The 27,246-nt window shown below is 33.5% G+C and overlaps 1 protein-coding gene across 8 annotated transcripts in view; it reads right to left on the bottom strand.

Moving 5' to 3' along the window:
* Positions 1-27,246, bottom strand: part of stxbp5b (syntaxin binding protein 5b (tomosyn)) — a 125,967-nt gene that overhangs the window by 15,952 nt on the left and 82,769 nt on the right. Inside the window, exons 15-23 of one of the 8 annotated variants that reach the window (XM_061924497.2) lie at positions 21,444-21,664; positions 21,193-21,365; positions 21,003-21,128; positions 20,779-20,930; positions 6,244-6,306; positions 6,112-6,174; positions 5,990-6,037; positions 152-202; positions 1-64 (exon numbers count right to left, since the gene is read on the bottom strand). The exon at positions 1-64 is cut by the window's left edge and continues 95 nt beyond it. In XM_061924497.2, coding sequence (XP_061780481.1) covers positions 1-64; positions 152-202; positions 5,990-6,037; positions 6,112-6,174; positions 6,244-6,306; positions 20,779-20,930; positions 21,003-21,128; positions 21,193-21,365; positions 21,444-21,664 — 961 coding nt within the window. The remainder of the gene's footprint in view (positions 65-151; positions 203-5,989; positions 6,038-6,111; positions 6,175-6,243; positions 6,307-20,778; positions 20,931-21,002; positions 21,129-21,192; positions 21,366-21,443; positions 21,665-27,246) is intronic. The other 7 variants (XM_061924498.2, XM_061924501.2, XM_061924499.2 and 4 more) reach the window with 7 other exon arrangements.

The raw sequence follows: 27,246 nt of genomic DNA, 5'->3' as shown, positions 1-27,246 counted from the left end.
CACGGCAGGGAATGCCACTCTGCTCGCAAGTTCGAAACAGACGCGCTTTCAACGTGTCTCATGGCTTGAATAATAATACAAATAAAAATAAAACAGAAGGAAAAAAAGGCAAAAGAACCAAAAATGTGAATAATACTTAGCTTAGTCTTACCCGTGTTTGGCTTTTGCTCGTTAGACGAGCTAATTTTCCGCGACATCCTAGCTGTAACAGAAACAAAATGACGCCTCTTACAAAATAAAAGCACACGTACATGTTTCATTCGGAAGGATCGGGGCACAGCTTGTTTCCAAAAGGTGGTCATAGAAAGTGTTTGGCAACCACTTTATTCCAATATCTGCATTGAATTAAATGCAGCATTTTATTTAACACTCCTTTATTAGGAGATGAAACTAGTCCAAGTACAGTGGAACCTAGAACAATTTCTCATTTGTTTCCATTCCAAAAGTAAATCATAATTTGTTTTAACTGTTGTATAAAAATGCAAGTGTAAAAAAAACTTGTTTTTGACTACAATTGCTACGACAACTTACTCTTGACATATTGTACTAAACAGCCTGGACGGGTACATGCATACTGTGGAGGATGCATATATGTTTAAGAGTTCTTTCTTTTTACATAGCCCTGATTAGAGTATCTAGTACTTTTCCTTTGTATATTCTACCAGTCTCTCTTTGTCTTCAGATTGTCTGTTTAGTGTCTTAAACCATCAGGAATGTGAAACCAAACCCCCAAATCTTCCTTATCAGTATTGCGAGGGGGACATGGGGGGGGGGGGTTTCTTTGTGTGAAAATGATTTGGCTTTTCCGTTGGAATGCCAGATCAACTAGAGTAGCCGATATGAATGTATTGGTTAAACTGATCTCCTAAAGCTTTAGTAAAACTTGAAAATATTCCAATTCTGTCTTGATGCTCCTTCTTACTCAGCATATATGTCATCGAAAGAACTTGGGATTGACCAGTAACTTAGATTCCCTGGGAGGAAGGACTCGTCAAGACGCAACAATACATAAGAGACGTGTCAAGAGTTGCGTCAAAAACCGGCAGTTACCTCATTTGTATTCAATTCTAAAATGATAAAAGTATGACTGAAGTAGCCATTTTGTACTGAGCAGCCTGGATAAAAGACCAGAACAAGAGCGTCATAGTCTGGTCATCTCAAAAGCAGACAATGATAATAATAATAGTAATTATTATTATTATTATAATAATAATAATAAAAAAGCTTTACTAATTTAATGCATAATAAAAACAAGTATATATATTTTTTATTAGTAGTTATATAATAATTATTGGATTTTTTTTACAATTATTTTATTATTAGCATTATTATCAATATCAATGAAAGCCACAAAGAATGAAAACCGAATAAAAATAATGTAGTATTTGTATTCATTATAATGATAAAAATAATAGGGGAAAAAAAGATGATATTAATACAATAATAATACTGTTAATGTATTTGTAAGCAAAAATATAAGAAACTAAAACATTGAGGATCTGGTGTCAAGATTTGGGTGCAGTTAAAGAAATCCAGGTGCTTACTTCATTATTATTATTATTATTATTATTATTATGTATGTATTTAAATGTATTACTGACATCACCATATTGTACTGAGCAGCCTGGACAGAGGTATAAATATGCATAAAAGACCAGAACAAGCATGATAGGGTGTCATAGTCTGGTCATCTCAAATGCAGACAATAATAATAATAATAATAATAATAAAGCTTTACTAATTAAATGAATAAAAAAAACAAAAACGATTATATTTATTTTTGTATTAATAGTTATATTAATTATTGGATTTTTTAAAATTATTTTATTACTATTATTATCACCAAAAACAATGAAAGCCACAATGAATGAAAACAGAATAAAAATACATGATTATTTCTTATTGATTATAATGATTAAAATTAGGAAAAAAAAGATAATTAATATAATAATTATACATTTAATGTATTTGTATGATGACTGTGCAGCCTGAGCTAAGGCCTGCATGCAAAAAAAACTAACTGGACGGAGATGCATGTATCACTTTTGTCGCCCTGTTATTGTTCATCCGTCCAATTCCTGTCGGGGGTGCCATGTTATTATCATGTCCGTCTTATTTTCCTACGCGTAGCGGCCACTTTTCCGACTGTACCACTATTTAAAGGTTCCGCTGCACTCGGATGGTCAACTTGCACTGGTTTGTTGTCCAAACCCTTCAGAGTCTTATCACCAGCCTTTCACAAACACTGTGGACTAAGCCCCGCCCACTTCCAACACAGCAAAAAGCAGTCAGAGAGTACGAGGAGCACGTTTGCGTCAACAGAGGCGAGAAGAGGAAGAGGAAAACACAGATCAGGAGGTAGCCAAACAGTTAACGCGGCACTACAGCCCTGGAATCAAACACAAACACACACACACACACACTTGGGCTGAGCGATACGGCTGAAAACTGTATCACGATATAAATGTTTTGTATCTTTGGGGTTTCCAAAAACAATTTGAAATGTGGACTCATCAGAACACTTTTCCACTTTGCATCAGTCCATCTTAGATGAGCTCGGGCCCAGCGAAGCCGGCGGCGTTTCTGGGTGTTGTTGATAAAATGGCGTTGGCTTTGCATGGTACAGTTTCAACTCGCACTTATATGTAAGAAATGCTTAATAAAGCGTGAAAATGTAAACAGAGAGAAACCCGAGAAGAACTATTTTTCCACAGGTTTAGTGTTAGGAAGTTACAGCTGTGCTCTAAAGGGTGAGCACGGCTAAGGCGGCGTGGTATTACAGACCATATTAGTCTCATTTTGACTTTCTCTTCTAAAACGGAAAATTATTTGCCACTTGTCAAGATTTTAAAATGTATTTCTCGAAATTAAAAAGCTGTTTAGTCATTGACTTTACATCATGATGTTAATATTAGCATGCATAATTATATTTGGTCTATTCTGGTTTGAAAATTGAGAAAATAACTATTCAAATAACATTTTGCCCACATAGAAAATCTTCTTTAAAGACTCTGCAACATGCTGAGGATGCTTCATTTAAGAATTGCAAGTTCAATAATGCTTGTTTTCAAAATAAAATACTTATTTCTGGCTTAAAAGTCCTGCTCATATATCTTAATTTAGGACATATTATTAAGTCAAATTAACTAGCAACATAGACAGATAATTTCACTATTTTTTGTAGTTTTTTTTTCCTAAAAAAAAAGAGTGAGGGTCTTTGTTCATGCAACCAACCTTGCTTTGCCACTTCGGCTTTTTTCCCATGAAGAAGAATTTATTTTGATTTTTTATTGATATCGATTACGTGTCTATCGCGATATACAAAAGCAGTGAAGTTGTCACGTTGTGTAAATGGTAAATAAAAACAAATCCTTTTCAACTTATATTCAATTGAATAGACTGCAAAGACAAGATATTTCATGTTCACACTGAGAAACTTTGTTATTTTTTTTGCAAAAATTAGCTCATTTGGAATTTGATGCCTGCAACATGTTTCAAAAAAACTCTGTAATATCATCAAAAGTTTGAGAGAATCTGGAGAAATCACTGCACGTAAGCCATGATATTACGGACCTTCTAACCCTCAGGCGGTACTGCAACAAAAAGCGACATCAGTGTGTAAAGGATATCACCACATGGGCTCAGGAACCCTTCAGAAAACCACTCTTAGTAACTACAGTTGGTCGCTACATCTGTAAGTGCAAATTAAAAAGCCAAAGCCATTTATCAACAACACCCGGAAACGCCGCCGGCTTCGCTGGGCCCCGAGCTCATCTAAGATGGACTGATGCAAAGTGGGAAAGTGTTCTGTGGTCTGACGAGTCCACATTTCAAATTGTTTTTTTTGTAAACTGTGGACGCCAAAGAGGAAAATAACTATCTGGATTGTTCTAGGTGCAAAGTGTAAAAGGCAGCATGTGTGATGGTATGGGGGTGCATTAGTGCCCAATACATGGGTAACTTACACATCTGTGAAGGCACTATAAATGCTGAAAGGTACATACAGGTTTTGGAGCAACATATGTTGCCATCCAAGCAACGTTGTCATGGACGCCCCTGCTTATTTCAGCAAGACAATGCCAAGCCACCTTCATAGTAAAAGAGTGCGGGTACTAGACTGGCCTGCCTGTAGTCCAGACATTGAAAATGTGTGAAGGCTAAAATATGAGAAGGGAGACTGTTGAACAACTTAAGCTGTACATCAAGCAAGAATGGGAATGAATTCCACTTCAAAAATGTGTCTCCTCAGTTCCCAAACCTTTACTGAGTGTTGTTAAAAGGAAAGGCCATGTAACACAGTGGTAAAAATGCCTTTTTTGCAATGTGTTGCTGCCATTAAATTCTAAGTTCATCATTAATTGCAAAGTTTCTCAGTGTGAACATGAAATATCTTGTCTTTGCAGTCTATTCAATTGAATATAAGTTGAAAAGGATTTGTTGTATTCTCTTTTTATTTAGCATTTACACAACGTGACAACTTCACTGCTTTTGGGGTTTGTATATTACCGTATTTTCCGCACTATTAGCCGCACCTAAAAACCACAAATTTACTCAAAAGCTGACAGTGCGGCTTATAACCCGGTGCGCTTTATATATGGATTAATATTAAGATTCATTTTCATAAAGTTTAGGTCTCGCAACTACGGTAAACAGCCGCCATCTTTTTTCCCCGTAGAAGCGGAAGCGCTTCTTCTTCTTCTACGGCAAGCAACCGCCAAGGTAAGCACCCGCCCCCATAGAACAGGAAGCGCTTCTTCTTCTACTGTAAGCAACCACCCGCCCGCGTAGAAGAAGAAGCGCGCGGATATTACGTTTCATTTCCTTTGTGTGTTTACATCTGTAAAGACCACAAAATGGCTCCTACTAAGCGACAGGTTTCCGGTTCATGAAAAGACGCAATCTCTCCATCCGCACACGGACTACTATTTCACAGCAACTGCCTAAAGACTTTCAAGAAAAGCTGGCTACTTTCCGTGCATATTGTAAAAACAAGATAGCTGAAAAAAAGATCCGGCCAGAGAACATTATCAACATGGACGAGGTTCCACTGACTTTTGATATTCCTGTGAACCGCACTGTGGATACAACGGGAGCACGTACGGTAAATATTCGCACCACAGGGAATGAGAAGTCATCCTTCACTGTGGTTCTAGCTTGCCATGCTAATGGCCAGAAACTTCCACCCATGGTGATATTCAAAAGGAAGACCTTGCCAAAAGAGACCTTTCCAGCCGGCGTCATCATAAAAGCTAACTCGAAGGGATGGATGGATGAAGAAAAGATGAGCGAGTGGTTAAGGTAAGTTTACGCGAAGTGGCCGGGTGTCTTTTTTCACGCAGCTCCGTCCATGTTGATATACGACTCCATGCGCGCCCACATCACGCTGGTTTTTAATATATTATTAAAGTTTGACTGACCTATCTGACTGTTTTTTTGACATTCCTTTAGCGCAGTTAGATGCGGCTTATAACACGGGGCGGCTTATAGGTGGGCAAAGTTTTGAAATATGCCGTCCATTGAAGGCGCGGCTTATAACCCAGGGCGCCTTATGGTGCGGAAAATACGGTAGTTGGCAGGTATGCACAGACAACACACACACACACACACACACACACACACACACACACTCGTGTCTACAGCTGAAGAGAAATCCATGTATTGAAGTCACAATTTACACATCACAATTGTGAGGCTTTAAGCAGATTTTCTATGCTTGTTAGTGCAAAAAAAAAAAAAAAAGCACAATTTTGTCCATTTGTTGGTTTCACAAACTCCAATTGATTTTGTGCACAGAAAATCTGAGGCCTTCCCATGAGAAGATGTATCGGACATGCATTTATTCCAAGAACTCTGCGGTTAATTTGATAAATCATTTGGCCCAGAAGCACATGATTAGTGAGTCTGATTGCACTCCTTCTGGTTTGACGGCCCCAGGATGCAAAGAGGAAAGGTGTTAGATGGAAACACGAGTACACGGCTGATACAGTACCAAAGTCATTGGCAACCGTCTTGGAAAAGCGCCTGCTTTTGTACTTGACTGCAAACAGGGCGCAGAGAGGCGGGGTCACATGACTGCAGCCGTGCACACAGCCCTGCAAACTCATACGCTACCCTTTTCTAGGAACTTGGGCTTGTGCTCGTCCTCCGAATTGCAGGGCGAGGGCGAGGGCGATCCTACAGTGCGTGGCGGACGGGAGGCGTTCAAAAAACGAGACGTGGGCTAGTGAGGAGGGGGCGGCTCACCTGAGGTCGGCGACTTGCAGCGCTCCTCGGGTGCGTTGGGCCCGTCGGCGGGGTCGCACAGCGCTGAGGACACAAGCCACAAAAATACAATTACAATCAACCAGGGTGAGGGTTTTTTTTTTGTCTAATTTATCTACATCATTCAGTGTTTTGCAGGAGATCCTTAAAAAACAGTCAAAGATCATCTATTTGACAGGACCAACCGAGTCTCTTTTTTTTGCAGTAGGTACTTAAAAAAACAGTCAAACATCATCTATTTGACAGGAGCAACCTAGTCTTTTTTTTTTTTGCAGTAGGTACTGTTGCGTTTTGGACCTTTTGTTCCTCCCAGGGAATTCAAGTCACAAGTCGCTCCCAAGCTCTTTACGACACTTAAAGCTGAGTTGAAAAAAACACCAGAGACAGAATAGGTATTTTGTTGTATATTTTCAAAGCTTTGCAAATATACTTTTTTTAGACCAGTCCGGCATAGAACATTCTATCGCGCCGCCAAAAATGGTCTGTCTTCCCAACCCAAAACCCTCTCACCTCCCCCCTCTCTCTAGACAAAATATATGCTAGTCAAAACACATTCCAAAGCATTCAAGGTTAACACACACAGTTTACTTGCAGAGAAACAGAAAGAGAATAAATGGAAAACACGAGCTGTTTTCAAATATGACTATGAAAGAAAATAAGTAACACAAAAATTTGGATATATGTAAATATCTGCCTCCGACAGTACCTAAAAAACAGTCAAAGATCATCTATTTGACAGGAGCAACCTCGTCTATTTTTTTTGCAGTAGGTCCTTAAAAAACAGTCAAAGATCATCTATGTGATAGAAATGGCCTAGTTATTTTTTGCAGGAGATCCTTAAAAAACAGTCAAAGATCATCTATTTGATAGGACCAACCTAGTCTCTTTTTTTTGCAGTAGGTACTTAAAAAACAGTCAAAGATCATCTATTTGACAGGAGCGGCCTAATCTCTCTTTTTTGCAGTTGATCCTTAAAAAAAAACAGTCAAAGATCATCTATTTGACAGGCGCAACCTATTCTCTTTTTTTTTTGCAGTAGGTACTTAAAAATTATTTAAAGATCATCGATTTGACAGGAGCAACCTAGTCTCTTTTTTTTTAAGTTGGTCCTTAAAAAAACAGTCAAAGATCATCTATTTGACGAGAGCGGCCTAGTCTCTTTTTTTTGCAGTAGGTTCTTAAAAAACAGTCAAAGATCATCTATTTGACAGGAGCAGCCTTGTCTCTTTTTTTGCAGTTGGTCCTTAACAAAACAGTCAAAGATCATCTATTTGACAGGAGCGGCTTAGTCTCTTTTTTTTTTTTTTTTTGCAGTAGGTTTTTAAAAAACAGTCAAAGATCATCTATTTGACAGGAGCGGCTTAGTCACTTTGATGTGGTGTCTCTCTACGGGGAAGGGGCTGGGTGGGTGTAATTTGGCCTGTCGCCACCATTGCTGCCTGGGGGGGGGCAACAGACTACAGACTGTGGTGAAGTAGGCCGGCTTCATCGCATGAAGAAGCCTACAACTTTTGGTTGCGTTTTCCACAACGTATGCTGAATGGCGATATACGATATATATCTCGATATTTTTTCCGTAAAGTAAAAATAAAACACAAAATAGTCCTAGTTACCTGAGATACTAAGTATGTCATTATTTTGTCTTAGTAAGTCAATATTTACTAAGTCAAAATAATGACATACTTATATTTATACTTATATTTACTACAATATTTATATTTATACTTATATTTACTACAATATTTACTAAGTCAAAATAATGACTATGTCAAAGTATGTCATTATTTTGTCTTAGTAAGTCAATATTTACTAAGTCATAATAATGACACTTATATTTATACTTATATTTACTACAATATTTATACTTATATTTACTACAATATTTACTAAGTCAAAATAATGACTATGTCAAAGTATGTCATTATTTTGTCTTAGTAAGTCAATATTTACTAAGTCATAATAATGACACTTATATTTACTACAATATTTATACTTATATTTACTACAATATTTACTAAGTCAAAATAATGACTATGTCAAAGTATGTCATTATTTTGTCTTAGTAAGTCAATATTTACTAAGTCAAAATAATGACATACTTATATTTACTACAATATTTATATTTACACTTATATTTACTACAATATTTATACTTATATTTACTACAATATTTACTAAGTCAAAATAATGACTATGTCAAAGTATGTCATTATTTTGTCTTAGTAAGTCAATATTTACTAAGTCATAATAATGACACTTATATTTAAACTTATATTTACTACAATATTTATACTTATATTTACTACAATATTTACTAAGTCAAAATAATGACTATGTCAAAGTATGTCATTATTTTGTCTTAGTAAGTCAATATTTACTAAGTCATAATAATGACACTTATATTTATACTTATATTTATTACAATATTTATACTTATATTTACTACAATATTTACTAAGTCAAAAAAATGACTATGTCAAAGTATGTCATTATTTTGTCTTAGTAAGTCAATATTTACTAAGTCAAAATAATGACATACTTATATTTATACTTATATTTACTACAATATTTATACTTATATTTACTACAATATTTACTAAGTCAAAATAATGACTATGTCAAAGCATGTCATTATTTTGTCTTAGTTAGTCAATATTTACTAAGTCATAATAATGACACTTATATTTATACTTATATTTACTACAATATTTATACTTATATTTACTACAATATTTACTAAGTCAAAATAATGACTATGTCAAAGTATGTCATTATTTTGTCTTAGTAAGTCAATATTTACTAAGTCATAATAATGACACTTATATTTATACTTATATTTATTACAATATTTATACTTATATTTACTACAATATTTACTAAGTCAAAATAATGACTATGTCAAAGTATGTCATTATTTTGTCTTAGTAAGTCAATATTTATACTTATATTTACTACAATATTTATACTTATATTTACTACAATATTTACTAAGTCAAAATAATGACTATGTCAAAGTATGTCTAGTTACCTGAGATACTAAGTATGTCATTATTTTGTCTTAGTAAGTCAATATTTACTAAGTCAAAATAATGACATACTTATATTTATACTTATATTTACTACAATATTTATATTTATACTTATATTTACTACAATATTTACTAAGTCAAAATAATGACATACTTATATTTATACTTATATTTACTACAATATTTATACTTATATTTACTACAATATTTACTAAGTCAAAATAATGACTATGTCAAAGTATGTCATTATTTTGTCTTAATAAGTCAATATTTACTAAGTCAAAATAATGACATACTTATATTTATACTTATATTTACTACAATATTTATACTTATATTTACTAAGTCAAAATAATGACTATGTCAAAGTATGTCATTATTTTGTCTTAGTAAGTCAATATTTACTAAGTCAAAATAATGACATACTTATATTTATACTTATATTTACTACAATATTTATATTTATACTTATATTTACTACAATATTTATATTTATACTTATATTTACTACAATATTTACTAAGTCAAAATAATGACTATGTCAAAGTATGTCATTATTTTGTCTTAGTAAGTCAATATTTACTAAGTCAAAATAATGACATACTTATATTTACTACAATATTTATATTTACACTTATATTTACTACAATATTTATACTTATATTTACTACAATATTTACTAAGTCAAAATAATGACTATGTCAAAGTATGTCATTATTTTGTCTTAGTAAGTCAATATTTACTAAGTCATAATATTGACACTTATATTTATACTTATATTTACTACAATATTTATACTTATATTTACTACAATATTTACTAAGTCAAAATAATGACTATGTCAAAGTATGTCATTATTTTGTCTTAGTAAGTCAATATTTACTAAGTCAAAATAATGACATATTTTGACATAGTCATTATTTTGACTTAGTAAATATTGACTTACTAAGACAAAATAATGACTAGTTACCTGAGATACTAAGTATGTCATTATTTTGTCTTAGTAAGTCAATATTTACTAAGTCAAAATAATGACATACTTATATTTATACTTATATTTACTACAATATTTATATTTATACTTATATTTACTACAATATTTACTAAGTCAAAATAATGACTGTCATTATTTTGTCTTAGTAAGTCAATATTTACTAAGTCAAAATAATGACATATTTTGACATAGTCATTATTTTGACTTAGTAAATATTGACTTACTAAGACAAAATAATGACTAGTTACCTGAGATACTAAGTATGTCATTATTTTGTCTTAGTAAGTCAATATTTACTAAGTCAAAATAATGACATACTTATATTTATACTTATATTTACTACAATATTTATACTTATATTTACTACAATATTTACTAAGTCAAAATAATGACTATGTCAAAGTATGTCATTATTTTGTCTTAGTAAGTCAATATTTACTAAGTCAAAATAATGACATACTTATATTTATACTTATATTTACTACAATATTTATATTTATACTTATATTTACTAAGTCAAAATAATGACTATGTCAAAGTATGTCATTATTTTGTCTTAGTAAGTCAATATTTACTAAGACAAAATAATGACATACTTTGACATAGTCATTATTTTGACTTAGTAAATATTGTAGTAAATATAAGTATAAATATAAATATTGTAGTAAATATAAGTATAAATATAAGTATGTCATTATTTTGACTTAGTAAATATTGACTTACTAAGACAAAATAATGACATACTTAGTATCGCAGGTAACTAGGACTATTTTGTGTTTTATTTTTACTTTACGGAAAAAATATCGAGATATATATCGTATATCGCCATTCAGCATACATTATTTTGTCTTAGTAAGTCAATATTTACTAAGACAAAATAATGACTACCGTATTTTTCGGAGTATAAGTCGCACTGGAGTATAAGTCGCACCTGCCGAAAATGCGTAATAAAGAAGGAAAAAAAAACATATATAAGTCGCACTGGAGTATAAGTCGCATTTTTTGGGGAAATGTATTTGATAAAAGCCAACAGCAAGAATAGACATTTGAAAGGCAATTTAAAATAAATAAAGACGATCTTGGACTACAAAGTTGCACTAGATCCTTAATAACAACAGAGCACTCCTGTAGTATAAACAATCTTTGACTGTTATTTTTAAGGGCATGGTTTGCGAGCATCTTTGGCAGATGTGCTAATTCAAGCTATGCTAGTTGCTACAAGCTAACCGCTAAAGGAGGGTTCTTCTTACCTTTTCCACACAAAGTAAAAAGGGTTCTACTGTACGTCTACTGTACGTCTGCTGTACGTCTACTGTACGTCTACTGTACGTCTGCAAAGACAGCGACTTACTGAGGTGTGAAGAGCGCAGCTTTTTCACAGACTCGGAACACAAGACAGAAACTCTGGACACCAGAGACGTCCCGCTGGGAACGTCTTTAGCCAAGCATGAAGAGACAAGAGACGTGTGAGGACAGGCGTTTGCTCCAAATGTAGCATTCTTTCACCGCAGAGATAATACACAGCGAGGTGATGACCACTACGTACGCGCCAAGTGATGCCCCCTGCTGGGGAGGAGGAGCTACTGCAGGAGGAAGTGATCACGGTGCGGATAAATGCTACTTCACACATTACACACCCAGATCCTTCATAACAGCAGAGTGCTCCTGTCAAATAGATGATCTTTGACTGTTTTTTTAAGGATCAACTGCAAAAAAGAGAGACTAGGCCGCTCCTGTCAAATAGATGATCTTTGACTGTTTTTTAAGGATCTCCTGCAAAAAATAACTAGGACGTTCCAATAAAATAGATGATCTTTGACTGTTTTTTAAGTACCTACTGCAACAACAAAAAAGAGACGAGGTTGCTCCTGTCAAATAGAGGATCTTTGACTGTTTTTTAAGTTCCTACTGCAAAAAAAAGAGACGAGGTTGCTCCTGTCAAATAGATGATCTTTAAATGATTTTTAAGTACCTACTGTAAAAAAAAAAAGAGAATAGGTTGCGCCTGTCAAATAGATGATCTTTGACTGTTTTTTTAAGGATCAACTGCAAAAAAGAAAGACTAGGCCGCTCCTGTCAAATAGATGATCTTAGACTGTTTTTTTAAGGATCAACTGCAAAAAAGAGAGACTAGGCCGCTCCTGTCAAATAGATGATCTTTGACTGTTTTTTAAGGATCTCCTGCAAAAAATAACTAGGACGTTCCAATAAAATAGATGATCTTTGACTGTTTTTTAAGTACCTACTGCAACAACAAAAAAGAGACGAGGTTGCGCCTGTCAAATAGATGATCTTTGACTGTTTTATAAGGACCTACTGCACACAAAAAAAAGAGACTAGGTTGCGCCTGTCAAATAGATGATCTTTGAATTGCAAAAAAACCCACTACGGCACTCCTGTTATTTTGGCTATCTTTGACTGTTGTTTTTAAGAACCTACCGCAAAAAAAAGAGACTAGGCCGCTGTCGTCAAATAGATGATCTTTGACTGTTTTTTTAAGGACCAACTGCAAAAAAAAAAGAGACTAGGTTGCTCCTGTCAAATAGATGATCTTTGACTGTTTTTTTAAGGGTCAACTGCAAAAAAGAGAGACTAGGCCGCTCCTGTCAAATAGATGATCTTTGACTGTTTTTTAAGTACCTACTGCAAAAAAAAGAGACGAGGTTGGTCCTGTCAAATAGATGATCTTTGACTGTTTTTTAAGTACCTACTGCAAAAAAAAGAGACCAGGTTGGTCCTGTCAAATAGATGATCTTTGACTGTTTTTTAAGGAGCTCCTGCAAAAAATAACTAGACCATTACTATCAAATAGATTATCTTTGACTGGTTTTAAGGACCTACTGCTAAAAAAGAGACTACACGTTCCTGTCAAATAGATGATCTTTGACTGTTTTTTAGGGACCTATTGCAAAAAAAAAAATAAGAGACTAGGTTGGTCCTGTCAAATAGATGATCTTTGACTGTGTTTTAAGGATCTCCTGCAAAAAATAACTAGGCCATTTCTATCAAATAGATGATCTTTGACTGTTTTTTAAGGACCTACTGCTAAAAAAGAGACGACACGTTCCTGTCAAATAGATGATCTTTAAATGTTTTTTAAGGACCTACTGCAAAAAAAAAAAAAAAAAAGACTAGGTTGCGCCTGTCAAATAGATGATCTTTGACTGTTTTTTAAGGACCTACTGCAAAAAAAAAAGACGAGGTTGCTCCTGTCAAATAGATGATCTTTGACTGTTTTTTAAGTACCTACTGCAAAAAAAAGAGACAAGGTTGCTCCTGTCAAATAGATGATCTTTGACTGTTTTTTAAGGACCTACTGCTAAAAAAGAGACGACACGTTCCTGTCAAATAGATGATCTTTGACTGTTTTTTAAGGACCTACTGCAAAAAAAGAGACTAGGTTGCACCTGTCAAATAGATGATCTTTGACTGTTTTTTAAGGACCTACTGCAAAAAAAAAAAAGAGAATAGGTTGCGCCTGTCAAATAGATGATCTTTGACTGTTTTTTAAGTACCTACTGCAAAAAAAAAGACTAGGTCGGTCCTGTCAAATAGATGATCTTTGACTGTTTTTTAAGGACCTACTGCTAAAAAAGAGACGACACGTTCCTGTCAAATAGATGATCTTTAAATGTTTTTTAAGGACCTACTGCAAAAAAAAAAAAAGACTAGGTTGCGCCTGTCAAATAGATGATCTTTGGCTGTTTTTTAAGGACCTACTGCAAAAAAAAAGAGACGAGGTTGCTCCTGTCAAATAGATGATCTTTGACTGTTTTTTAAGTACCTACCGCAAAAAAAAGAGACCAGGTTGGTCCTGTCAAATAGATGATCTTTGACTGTTTTTTAAGGACCTACTGCTAAAAAAGAGACGACACGTTCCTGTCAAATAGATGATCTTTGACTGTTTTTTAAGGACCTACTGCAAAAAAAAGAGACTAGGTTGGTCCTGTCAAATAGATGATCTTTAAATGTTTTCTTAAGGACCTACTGCAAAAAAAAGAGACTAGGTTGCGCCTGTCAAATAGATGATCTTTGACTGTTTTTTAAGTACCTACTGCAAAACAAAAAGAGACGAGGTTGCTCCTGTCAAATAGATGATCTTTGACTGTTTTTTAAGGATCTCCTGCAAAAAATAACTAGACCATTTCTATCAAATAGATGATCTTTGACTGGTTTTAAGGACCTACTGCTAAAAAAAGAGACTACACGTTCCTGTCAAATAGATGATCTTTGACTGTTTTTTAAGGACCTACTGCAAAAAAAAAGAGACTAAGTTGCGCCTGTCAAATAGATGATCTTTGACTGTTTTCTAGGGACCTATTGCAAAAAAAAAAAAAAAGAGACTAGTTTGGTCCTGTCAAATAGATGATCTTTGACTGTTTTTTAAGGATCTCCTGCAAAAAATAACTAGGCCATTTCTATCAAATAGATGATCTTTGACTGTTTTTTAAGGACCTACTGCTAAAAAAGAGACGACACGTTCCTGTCAAATAGATGATCTTTAAATGTTTTTTAAGGACCTACTGCAAAAAAAAAGAGACTAAGTTGCGCCTGTCAAATAGATGATCTTTGACTGTTTTTTTAAGGATCAACTGCAAAAAAGAGAGACTAGGCCGCTCCTGTCAAATCGATGATCTTTAAATGATTTTTAAGTACCTACTGCAAAAAAAAAGAGACTAAGTTGCGCCTGTCAAATAGATGATCTTTGACTGTTTTTTTAAGGATCAACTGCAAAAAAGAGAGACTAGGCCGCTCCTGTCAAATAGATGATCTTAGACTGTTTTTTAAGGATCTCCTGCAAAAACATAACTAGGCCGTTCCTATAAATTAGATGATCTTTGACTGTTTTTTAAGTACCTACTGCAAAAAAAAAAGAGACCAGGTTGGTCCTGTCAAATAGATGATCTTTGACTGTTTTTTAAGGACCTACTGCAGAAAAAAAAAGAGACTAGGTTGCACCTGTCAAATAGATGATCTTTGACTGTTTTTTAAGGATTTCCTGCAAAAAATAACTAGGCCATTTCTATCAAATAGATGATCTTTGACTGGTTTTAAGGACCTACTGCAAAAAAAAAAGAGACTAGGTTGCGCCTGTCAAATAGATGATCTTTGACTGTTTTCTAAGGACCTACTGCAAAAAAAAAAAGAGACTAGGTTGCGCCTGTCAAATAGATGATCTTTGACTGTTTTTTAAGGACCTACTGCAAAAAAAAAAAAAAGAGACTAGGTTGCGCCTGTCAAATAGATGATCTTTGACTGTTTTTTAAGGACCTACTGCACACAAAAAAAAGAGACTAGGTTGCGCCTGTCAAATAGATGATCTTTGAATTGTTTTTTAAGTACCTACTGCAAAAAAAAACACTACGGCACTCCTGTTATTTTGGCAATCTTTGACTGTTGTTTTTAAGAACCTACCGCAAAAAAAAGAGACTAGGCCGCGCTCGTCAAATAAATGATCTTTGACTGTTTTTTTAAGGACCAACTGCAAAAAAAAGAGACTAGGTTGCTCCTGTCAAATCGATCTTTAAATGATTTTTAAGTACCTACTGCAAAAAAAAAAGAGAATAGGTTGCGCCTGTCAAATAGATGATCTTTGACTGTTTTTTTAAGGGTCAACTGCAAAAAAGAGAGACTAGGCCGCTCCTGTCAAATAGATGATCTTTGACTGTTTTATTAAGTACCTACTGCAAAAAAAAAACACTACGGCACTCCTGTTATTTTGGCAATCTTTGACTGTTGTTTTTAAGAACCTACCGCAAAAAAAAGAGACTAGGCCGCTCTCGTCAAATAAATGATCTTTGACTGTTTTTTTAAGGACCAACTGCAAAAAAAAGAGACTAGGTTGCTCCTGTCAAATCGATCTTTAAATGATTTTTAAGTACCTACTGCAAAAAAAAAAGAGAATAGGTTGCGCCTGTCAAATAGATGATCTTTGACTGTTTTTTTAAGGGTCAACTGCAAAAAAGAGAGACTAGGCCGCTCCTGTCAAATAGATGATCTTTAAATGTTTTTTAAGGTTCTCCTGCAAAAAATAACTAGGCCGTTCCTATAAAATAGATGATCTTTGACTGTTTTTAAGTACCTACTGCAAAAAAAAAGACTAGGTTGCCCCTGTCAAATCGATGATCTTTAAATGATTTTTAAGTACCTACTGCAAAAAAAAAGAGAATAGGTTGCGCCTGTCAAATAGATGATCTTTGACTATTTTTTAAGGACCTACTGCTAAAAAAGAGACTACACGTTCCTGTCAAATAGATGATCTTTAAATGTTTTTTAAGGACCTACTGCAAAAAAAAAAAAGAGACTAGGTTGCGCCTGTCAAATAGATGATCTTTGACTGTTTTTTAGGGACCTATTGCAAAAAAAAAAAAAAGAGAGACTAGGTTGGTCTTGTCAAATAGATGATCTTTGACTGTTTTTTAAGAATCTCCTGCAAAAAATAACTAGGCCAATCCTATAAAATAGATGATCTTTGACTGTTTTTTACGTACCTACTGCAAAAAAAAAAAAGACTAGGTTGCTCCTGTCAAATCGATGATCTTTAAATGATTTTTAAGTACCTACTGCAAAAAAAAAGAGAATAGGTTGCGCCTGTCAAATAGATGATCTTTGACTATTTTTTAAGGACCTACTGCTAAAAAAGAGACTACACGTTCCTGTCAAATAGATGATCTTTAAATGTTTTTTAAGGACCTACTGCAAAAAAAAAAAAGAGACTAGGTTGCGCCTGTCAAATAGATGATCTTTGACTGTTTTTTAGGGACCTATTGCAAAAAAAAAAAAAAGAGAGACTAGGTTGGTCTTGTCAAATAGATGATCTTTGACTGTTTTTTAAGAATCTCCTGCAAAAAATAACTAGGCCAATCCTATAAAATAGATGATCTTTGACTGTTTTTTACGTACCTACTGCAAAAAAAAAAAAGACTAGGTTGCTCCTGTCAAATCGATGATCTTTAAATGATTTTTAAGTACCTACTGCAAAAAAAAAAAGAGACTAGGTTGCGCCTGTCAAATAGATGATCTTTGACTGTTTTTTTAAGGATCAACTGCAAAAAAGAGAGACTAGGCCGCTCCTGTCAAATATATGATCTTTGACTGTTTTTTAAGGATCTCCTGCAAAAAATAACTAGACCATTTCTATCAAATAGATGATCTTTGACTGTTTTTTAAGGACCTACTGCTAAAAAAAGAGACTACACGTTCCTGTCAAATAGATGATCTTTAAATGTTTTTTAAGGACCTACTGCAAAAAAAAAGAGACGAGGTTGCTCCTGTCAAATAGATGATCTTTGACTGTTTTTTAAGGACCTACTGCAAAAAAAAAAAAAGAGACTAGGTTGCGCCTGTCAAATAGATGATCTTTGACTGTTTTTTAAGTACCTACTGCAAAAAAAAGAGACTAGGTTGGTCCTGTCAAATAGATGATCTTTGACTGTTTTTTAGGATCTCCTGCAAAAAATGACTAGGCCATTTCTAATCAAATAGATGATCTTTGACTGTTTTTTAAGGACCTACTGCTAAAAAAAGAGACTACACGTTCCTGTCAAATAGATGATCTTTAAATGTTTTTTAATGACCTACTGCAAAAAAAAAAAAAGAGACTAGGTTGCGCCTGTCAAATAGATGATCTTTGACTGTTTTTTAAGGACCTACTGCTAAAAAAGAGACTACACGTTCCTGTCAAATAGATGATCTTTAAATGTTTTTTAAGGACCTACTGCAAAAAAAAAAAAGAGACTAGGTTGCGCCTGTCAAATAGATGATCTTTGACTGTTTTTTAGGGACCTATTGCAAAAAAAAAAAAAAGAGAGACTAGGTTGGTCTTGTCAAATAGATGATCTTTGACTGTTTTTTAAGAATCTCCTGCAAAAAATAACTAGGCCAATCCTATAAAATAGATGATCTTTGACTGTTTTTTACGTACCTACTGCAAAAAAAAAAAAGACTAGGTTGCTCCTGTCAAATCGATGATCTTTAAATGATTTTTAAGTACCTACTGCAAAAAAAAAAAGAGACTAGGTTGCGCCTGTCAAATAGATGATCTTTGACTGTTTTTTTAAGGATCAACTGCAAAAAAGAGAGACTAGGCCGCTCCTGTCAAATATATGATCTTTGACTGTTTTTTAAGGATCTCCTGCAAAAAATAACTAGACCATTTCTATCAAATAGATGATCTTTGACTGTTTTTTAAGGACCTACTGCTAAAAAAAGAGACTACACGTTCCTGTCAAATAGATGATCTTTAAATGTTTTTTAAGGACCTACTGCAAAAAAAAAGAGACGAGGTTGCTCCTGTCAAATAGATGATCTTTGACTGTTTTTTAAGGACCTACTGCAAAAAAAAAAAAAGAGACTAGGTTGCGCCTGTCAAATAGATGATCTTTGACTGTTTTTTAAGTACCTACTGCAAAAAAAAGAGACTAGGTTGGTCCTGTCAAATAGATGATCTTTGACTGTTTTTTAGGATCTCCTGCAAAAAATGACTAGGCCATTTCTAATCAAATAGATGATCTTTGACTGTTTTTTAAGGACCTACTGCTAAAAAAAGAGACTACACGTTCCTGTCAAATAGATGATCTTTAAATGTTTTTTAATGACCTACTGCAAAAAAAAAAAAAGAGACTAGGTTGCGCCTGTCAAATAGATGATCTTTGACTGTTTTTTAAGGACCTACTGCAAAAAAAGTGACTAGGCCGCTCCTGTCAAATAGATGATCTTTGACTGTTTTTTAAAAACCTACTGCAAAAAAAAAAGAGACTAAGCCGCTCCTGTCAAATAGATGATCTTTGACTGTTTTGTTAAGGACCAACTGCAAAAAAAGAGACAAGGCTGCTCCTGTCAAATAGATGATCTTTGACTGTTTTTTAAGAACCTACTGCAAAAAAAAAGAGACTAGGCCGCTCTCGTCAAATAGATGATCTTTGACTGTTTTTTTAAGGACCAACTGCAAAATAAAAGAGACTAGGTTGCTCCTGTCAAATCGATGATCTTTAAATGATTTTTAAGTACCTACTGCAAAAAAAAAGAGAATAGGTTGCGCCCTGTCAAATAGATGATCTTTGACTGTTTTTTTAAGAATCAACTGCAAAAAAGAGAGACTAGGCCGCTCCTGTCAAATAGATGATCTTTGACTGTTTTATTAAGGACCAACTGCAAAAAAAGAGACGAGGCTGCTTCTGTAAAATAGATGATCTTTGACTGTTTTTGAAAAACCTACTGCAAAAAAAAAAAAAAAGAGATACTAAGCCGCTCCTGTCAAATAGATGATCTTTGACTGTTTTGTTAAGGACCAACTGCAAAAAAAGAGACGAGGCTGCTACTGTCAAATAAAAAACAGTCAAAGATCATCTATTTGACAGTAGCAGCCTCGTCTCTTTTTTTGCAGTTGGTCCTTAACAAAACAGTCAAAGATCATCTATTTGACAGGAGCGGCTTAGTCTCTTTTTTTTTTTTTTTTTTTGCAGTAGGTTTTTAAAAAAACAGTCAAAGATCATCTATTTGACAGGAGCAGCCTCGTCTCTTTTTTTGCAGTTGGTCCTTAAAAAAACAGTCAAAGATCATCTATTTGACGAGATCGGCCTAGTCTCTTTTTTTTGCAGTTGATCCTTAAAAAAAACAGTCAAAGATCATCTAAGTACCTACTGCAAAAAAAAAACCACTACGGCACTCCTGTTATTTTGGCAATCTTTGACTGTTGTCTTTAAGAACCTACCGCAAAAAAAAGAGACTAGGCCGCGCTCGTCAAATAGATGATCTTTGACTGTTTTTTTTTAAGGACCAACTGCAAAAAAAAGTGACTAGGCCGCTCCTGTCAAATAGATGATCTTTGACTGTTTTGTTAAGGACCAACTGCAAAAAAAGAGACAAGGCTGCTCCTGTCAAATAGATGATCTTTGACTGTTTTGTTAAGGACCAACTGCAAAAAAAGAGACAAGGCTGCTCCTGTCAAATAGATGATCTTTGACTGTTTTTTAAGGACCTACTGCTAAAAAAGAGACGACACGTTCCTGTCAAATAGATGATCTTTAAATGTTTCTTAACCACCTACTGCAAAAAAAAGAGACTAGGTTGCGCCTGTCAAATAGATGATCTTTGACTGTTTTTTAAGGACCTACTGCAAAAAAAAAAGAAGAGACTAGGTTGCGCCTGTCAAATAGATGATCTTTGACTGTTTTTTAAGGACCTACTGCAAAAAAAAAAAAAAAAAAAAAAAGAGTCTAGGCAACAGGCACGGTGTAGCAACACGTTACAAGTTGTTACCCAGGCAACAGGCACGGTGTAGCGACATGTTACAAGTTGTTACCCCGGCAACAAGTATGGTGTAGCGACACGTTACAAGTTGTTACCCCGGCAACAAGTATGGTGTAGCGACACGTTACAAGTTGTTACCCCGGCAACAAGTATGGTGTAGCGACACGTTACAAGTTGTTACCCAGGCAACAGGCACGGTGTAGCGACACATTACAAGTGTGACGGAGTGTAACGAGAGCTGACCTCCAGAGGGCTGCCGGGTTTTACGTGGGGAGTGAGGCTGCCTCTGGTAGGGTTCAGAGGGGCTGTAGAGCTCCGACGTGCCCATGTTGAGGAGCAAGGTTTTCTGGAGGTAGTCCACCACAGCCAGACCGTTACCGTTCCCGAACACCACCCTGGAAGACACCAACGCACACTAAAGAGGAACATCGGGATGTCTTTCCGCGGAAAGCTCGGAGGCGACTTACAGTCCGTACGAGGAGTTCATGGCCAGGCTGGTGATTTGCTGAGGAGGCTCCCCGCTCACCCACAGCAGCTGGATGACCAGCTCCACCTGGTACCCTGGAGACTGCTTCAGGGCGGAGCTACGCACCCTGCATGGAGGTGCCATCGTTACCGCCATGGTTCATTGGACAGCAAAAGAAGTGTTCTCCCTACTGCAGGCACGCCATGTTGTCCCGCGCTGCCTCCGAGGAGCTGCTGCCGGTGGAGGGCTGAGTGGCGGGCTCCGTCTCCTGGGGGCTGGGGGGGGACGCCGTGGGGGTCTGCTCTCCGCCGGGGTCGGGCGAGTCCACGTCGTTCAGCTCGCACTGCAGACGCACCTCCAAGAGCTGCGTGGCGGCAAGGCAATGCGTCAAAATGGTTGTAAATTCCTCCAGCAGGCATAAAAGGGTGACAACTCCGCTCACCTGCACCTCAGCGGTGGTGACCTCTTGTTTGCTGAATCTGTAGACGATGACGTGGGCGGACACGCCGGCCACGCACAGCATCCGGCTCTCGGGGCACCAGCACAGGGTCTGGATGGCAAAGGGGTCCTCGTCCACGATCTCCGTGTTGGCCTTCTCCTCCTTGCCGCGTGCCCGCTCAAAAACCTTGGCGGTCTTCAGCTTGTAGAGCACTTGCAGCATCACTTTTTTTTTTTTGAGGGGGGGAAAGAATCGAGAGAATGAATGAAATACATGTTTTTAACTATTTAACGACAAGATGACGTGTGTTTTATGTCTGTTTCATTTATATGTATGTTTAAAATATGACATGCATGTGTTTTGTGTCTATTTTATTTATATTTCAAAAGATGACATACAAACACGTCTTATGTCTATTTTATTCATATTTATGTTTAAAAAGATGAAATACATGTGTTAACTCTATTTAAGTTACATTTGTTTAACAAGATGACAAGTGTTTTATGTCTATTTTATTTATATTTTTGTTTAAAAATATGAAATATATATATATTTTATTTATATGTGTTTTAACTATTTAAGTTACATTTGTTTAACAAGATGACAAGTGTTTTATGTCTATTTTATTTATATTTTTGTTTAAAAATATGAAATATATATGTTTTATTTATGTGTTTTAACTCTATTTAAGTTACATTTGTTTAACAAGATATGTGTTTTATGTCTATTTTATTCATAATTATGTTTAAAAATCTGACTTGCATGTGTTTTATGTCTATTTATTCATATTTATGTTCAAAAAGATGAGTTGTATGTGTTTAATGTCTATTTTATTGATATTTATGTTTCAAAAGTTGGCATACAGTACATTTGTTTTATGTCTATTTTATTCATATTGTAACATTTGAAAGATGGCATGCATGTTTTATGTCTATTTTATTTATATTTGTGTTTAAAAAGATGACATACAAACATGTTTTTATGTCTGTTTTATTCATATTTCTGTTTTAAAAGATGACTTGCATGTGTTTTATGTCTATTTTTTTCATATTTGTGTTTAAAAAGATTACATACAAACATGTTTTATGTCTATTTCATTCATATTTATGTTTTTAAAAATGACTCACGTGTTTTATGTCTATTTTATTAATATTTCTGTTTCAAAAGTTGGCATACAGTACATTTGTTGTATGTCTACTTTATTTATATTTTAACATTTAAATGACACACATGTTTTATGTCTATTTTATTGATAATTGTGTTTAAAAATCTGACTTGCATGTGTTTTATGTCTATTTTATTCATAATTATGTTTAAAAATCTGACTTGCATGTGTTTTATGTCTATTTATTCATATTTATGTTTAAAAAGATGAGTTGTATGTGTTTAATGTCTATTTTATTTATATTTATGTTTCAAAAGTTGGCATACAGTACATTTGTTTTATGTCTATTTTATTCATATTCTAACATTTGAAAGATGGCACGCATGTTTTATGTCTATTTTATTTATATTTGTGTTTAAAAAGATGACAAACATGTTTTTATGTCTATTTTATTCATATTTCTGTTTTAAAAGATGACTTGCATGTGTTTTATGTCTATTTGTTTCATATTTGTGTTTAAAAAGATTACATACAAACATGTTTTATGTCTATTTCATTCATATTTGTTTTTAAAAAATGACTCAAATGTGTTTTATGTCTATTTTATTTATATTTCTGTTTCAAAAGTTGGCATACAGTACATTTGTTGTATGTCTATTTTATTTATATTTTAACATTTAAATGACACATGTTTTATGTCTATTTTATTGATAATTGTGTTTAAAAATCTGACTTGCATGTGTTTTATGTCTATTTTATTCATAATTATGTTTAAAAATCTGACTTGCATGTGTTTTATGTCTATTTTATTCATAATTATGTTTAAAAATCTGACTTGCATGTGTTTTATGTCTATTTTATTCATATTTATGTTTAAAAAGATGAGTTGTATGTGTTTAATGTCTATTTTATTCATAATTATGTTTAAAAATCTGACTTGCATGTGTTTTATGTCTATTTTATTCATATTTATGTTTAAAAAGATGAGTTGTATGTGTTTAATGTCTATTTTATTGATATTTATGTTTCAAAAGTTGGCATACAGTACATTTGTTTTATGTCTATTTTATTCATATTGTAACATTTGAAAGATGGCACGCATGTTTTATGTCTATTTTATTTATATTTGTGTTTAAAAAGATGACAAACATGTTTTTTATGTCTATTTTATTCATATTTCTGTTTTAAAAGATGACTTGCATGTGTTTTATGTCTATTTTTTTCATATTTGTGTTTAAAAAGATTACATACAAACATGTTTTATGTCTATTTCATTCATATTTGTTTTTAAAAAATGACTCAAATGTGTTTTATGTCTATTTTATTTATATTTATGTTTAAAAAGTTGGCATACAGTAAAAAGATAACATACAAACATGTTTTATGTCTATTTTATTTAAAAAGATGAGTTGTATGTGTTTAATGTCTATTTTATTTATATTTATGTTTCAAAAGTTGGCATACAGTACATTTGTTTTATGTCTATTTTATTTATATTTTTGTTTAAAAATATGAAATATATATGTTTTATTTATGTGTTTTAACTATTTAAGTTACATTTGTTTAACAAGATGACATGTGTTTTATGTATTTTATTTATATGTATGATTAAAAATATGAAATAAATGTGTTTTAACTCTATTTAAGTTACATTTGTTTAACAAGATGACATGTGTTTTATGTCTATTTTATTCATAATTATGTTTAAAAATCTGACTTGCATGTGTTTTATGTCTATTTTATTCATAATTATGTTTAAAAATCTGACTTGCATGTGTTTTATGTCTATTTTATTTATATTTGTGTTTCAAAAGATGACATACAAACACGTCTCATGTCTATTTTATTCATATTTATGTTTAAAAAGATGAAATACATGTGTTAACTCTATTTAGGTTACATTTGTTTAACAAGATGACAAGTGTTTTATGTCTATTTTATTTATATTTTTGTTTAAAAATATGAAATACCGTATATATATTTTATTTATATGTGTTTTAACTATTTAACAAGATGACATGTGTTTTATGTATTTTATTTATATGTATGATTAAAAATAGGAAATAAATGTGTTTTAACTCAATTTAAGTTACATTTGTTTAACAAGATGACATGTGTTTTATGTCTATTTTATTTATATTTCAAAAGATGACATACAAACACGTCTTATGTCTATTTTATTCATATTTATGTTTAAAAAGATGAAATACATGTGTTAACTCAATTTAGGTTACATTTGTTTAACAAGATGACAAGTGTTTTATGTCTATTTTATTTATATTTTTGTTTAAAAATATGAAATATATATATTTTATTTACCGTATTTTCCGCACTATAAGGCGCACCTAAAAACCAAAAATTTTCTCAAAAGCTAACAGTGCGCCTTATAACCCGGTGCGCTTTATTACGATTCATTTTCATAAAGTTTAGGTCTCGCAACTACGGTAAACAGCCGCCATCTTTTTTCCCCGTAGAAGAAGCGCGCGGTGCATGCTGGGATATGTGACGTTTCATTTCCATTTGTGTGTTTATGTAAAGACCCCAAATGGCTCCTATTAAGTGTGTTGTCTGTCTAATTATAAATAATGCAGACGAGGCGTGTTAACTGAGTTCTCAACGTTTACTCACAGCGTGCTCATAACCACATTCTAACTGCCAGCATACAACAACGCTTCTCAGGGCTACCGCGCATGCTCATAACTATCGTTGCATGCTGGGTAGTGTAGTTGTTATATTTGCTAGCTCATAACAGCACATTGAGAGACACGCTTACGCGCTTAATTCAATACTCGCCGTCATTCCGGGTGGATTGACAAAAGACCTCCAGCCGCTAGATATTGGTGTCAACAGGGCATTCGAAGCTAGACTGCTAACTGCGTGGGAACTTCTCAGGGCTACCGCGCATGCTCGTAACTATCGTTGCATGCTGGGTAGTGTAGTTGTTATATTTGCTAGCTCATAACAGCACATTGAGAGACACGCTGACGCGCTTAATTCAATACTCGCCGTCATTCCGGGTGGATTGACAAAAGACCTCCAGCCGCTAGATATTGGTGTCAACAGGGCATTCGAAGCTAGACTGCTAACTGCGTGGGAACAATGGAAGACAGAAGGCGAACACACCTTCACTAAGACGAGGAGGCAGCGCCAGACGACGCCAACATCTGCCAGTGGATCGTAAATTTGCCCAACTTTTCACTTCGGACACCGAAGACGAAGGATTTACGAATGAAGAATAACTTCAGAAAGTAAGCGCTATGTTTATTTTGTGTGTTGTGACATTAACGTTCGAGCAACATTATGTTGCTATTGCGCTGCACTATTTTGAATTTTACTATGTTTGTGATTGCACATTTGCGTACATTTTGGGAGTGAACAGAGTTGTTAGAACGCTGGTTTTTAATATATTATTAAAGTTTGACTGACCTATCCGACTGTTTTTTTGACATTCCCTTTAGCGCAGCGTAGGCGCGGCTTATAGTCCGGGGCGGTTTATTGGTGGACAAAATTATGAAATATGTAATTCATAGAAGGTGCGGCTAATAATCCGGTGCGCCTTATAGTGCGGAAAATACGGTATATGTGTTTTAACTACTTAAGTTACATTTGTTTAACAAGATGACATGTGGTTTATGTATTTTATTTATATGTATGATTAAAAATAGGAAATAAATGTGTTTTAACTCTATTTAAGTTACATTTGTTTAACAGGATGACATGTGTTTTATGTCTATTTTATTTATATTTCAAAAGATGACATACAAACACGTCTCATGTCTATTTTATTCATATTTATGTTTAAAAAGATGAAATACATGTGTTAACTCTATTTAAGTTACATTTGTTTAACAAGATGACAAGTGTTTTATGTCTATTTTATTTATATTTTTGTTTGAAAATATGAAATATATATATTTTATTTATATGTGTTTTAACTATTTAAGTTACATTTGTTTAACAAGATGACATGTGTTTTATGTATTTTATTTATATGATTAAAAATATGAAATAAATGTGTTTTAACTCTATTTAAGTTACATTTGTTTAACAAGATGACATGTGTTTTATGTCTATTTTATTCATAATTATGTTTAAAAATCTGACTTGCATGTGTTTTATGTCTATTTTATTTATATTTATGTTTAAAAAGTTGGTATACAGTAAAAAGATAACATACAAACATGTTTTGTGTCTATTTTATTCATATTTGTGTTTAAAAAGATGAGTTGTATGTGTTTAATGTCTATTTTATTTATATTTATGTTTCAAAAGTTGTTTTATGTCTATTTTATTCATACTGTAACATTTGAAAGATGGCACGCATGTTTTATGTCTATTTTATTTATATTTGTGTTTTAAAAGATGACTTGCATTTGTTTTATGTCTATTTTTGTTCATATTTGTGTTTAAAAAGATTACATACAAACATGTTTTATGTCTATTTCATTCATATTTATGTTTTTAAAAAATGACTCAAATGTGTTATGTCTATTTTATTTATATTTCTGTTTCAAAAGTTGGCATACAGTACATTTGTTTTATGTCTATTTTATTTATATTTTAACATTTAAATGACACATGTTTTATGTCTATTTTATTGATAATTGTGTTTAAAAAGATTACATACAAACATGTTTTATGTCTATTTAATTTATATATTAAAAGATTAAATGTTTTATGTCTATTTTACTTATATCTATG

The sequence above is a fragment of the Nerophis lumbriciformis genome, linkage group LG29 (assembly GCF_033978685.3).
Source record: "Nerophis lumbriciformis linkage group LG29, RoL_Nlum_v2.1, whole genome shotgun sequence".
In the NCBI taxonomy this organism is placed as follows: domain Eukaryota; kingdom Metazoa; phylum Chordata; class Actinopteri; order Syngnathiformes; family Syngnathidae; genus Nerophis; species Nerophis lumbriciformis.
Note: the sequence above shows the minus strand (reverse complement) of the source record. Positions and strands in the feature narration are given on the sequence as shown.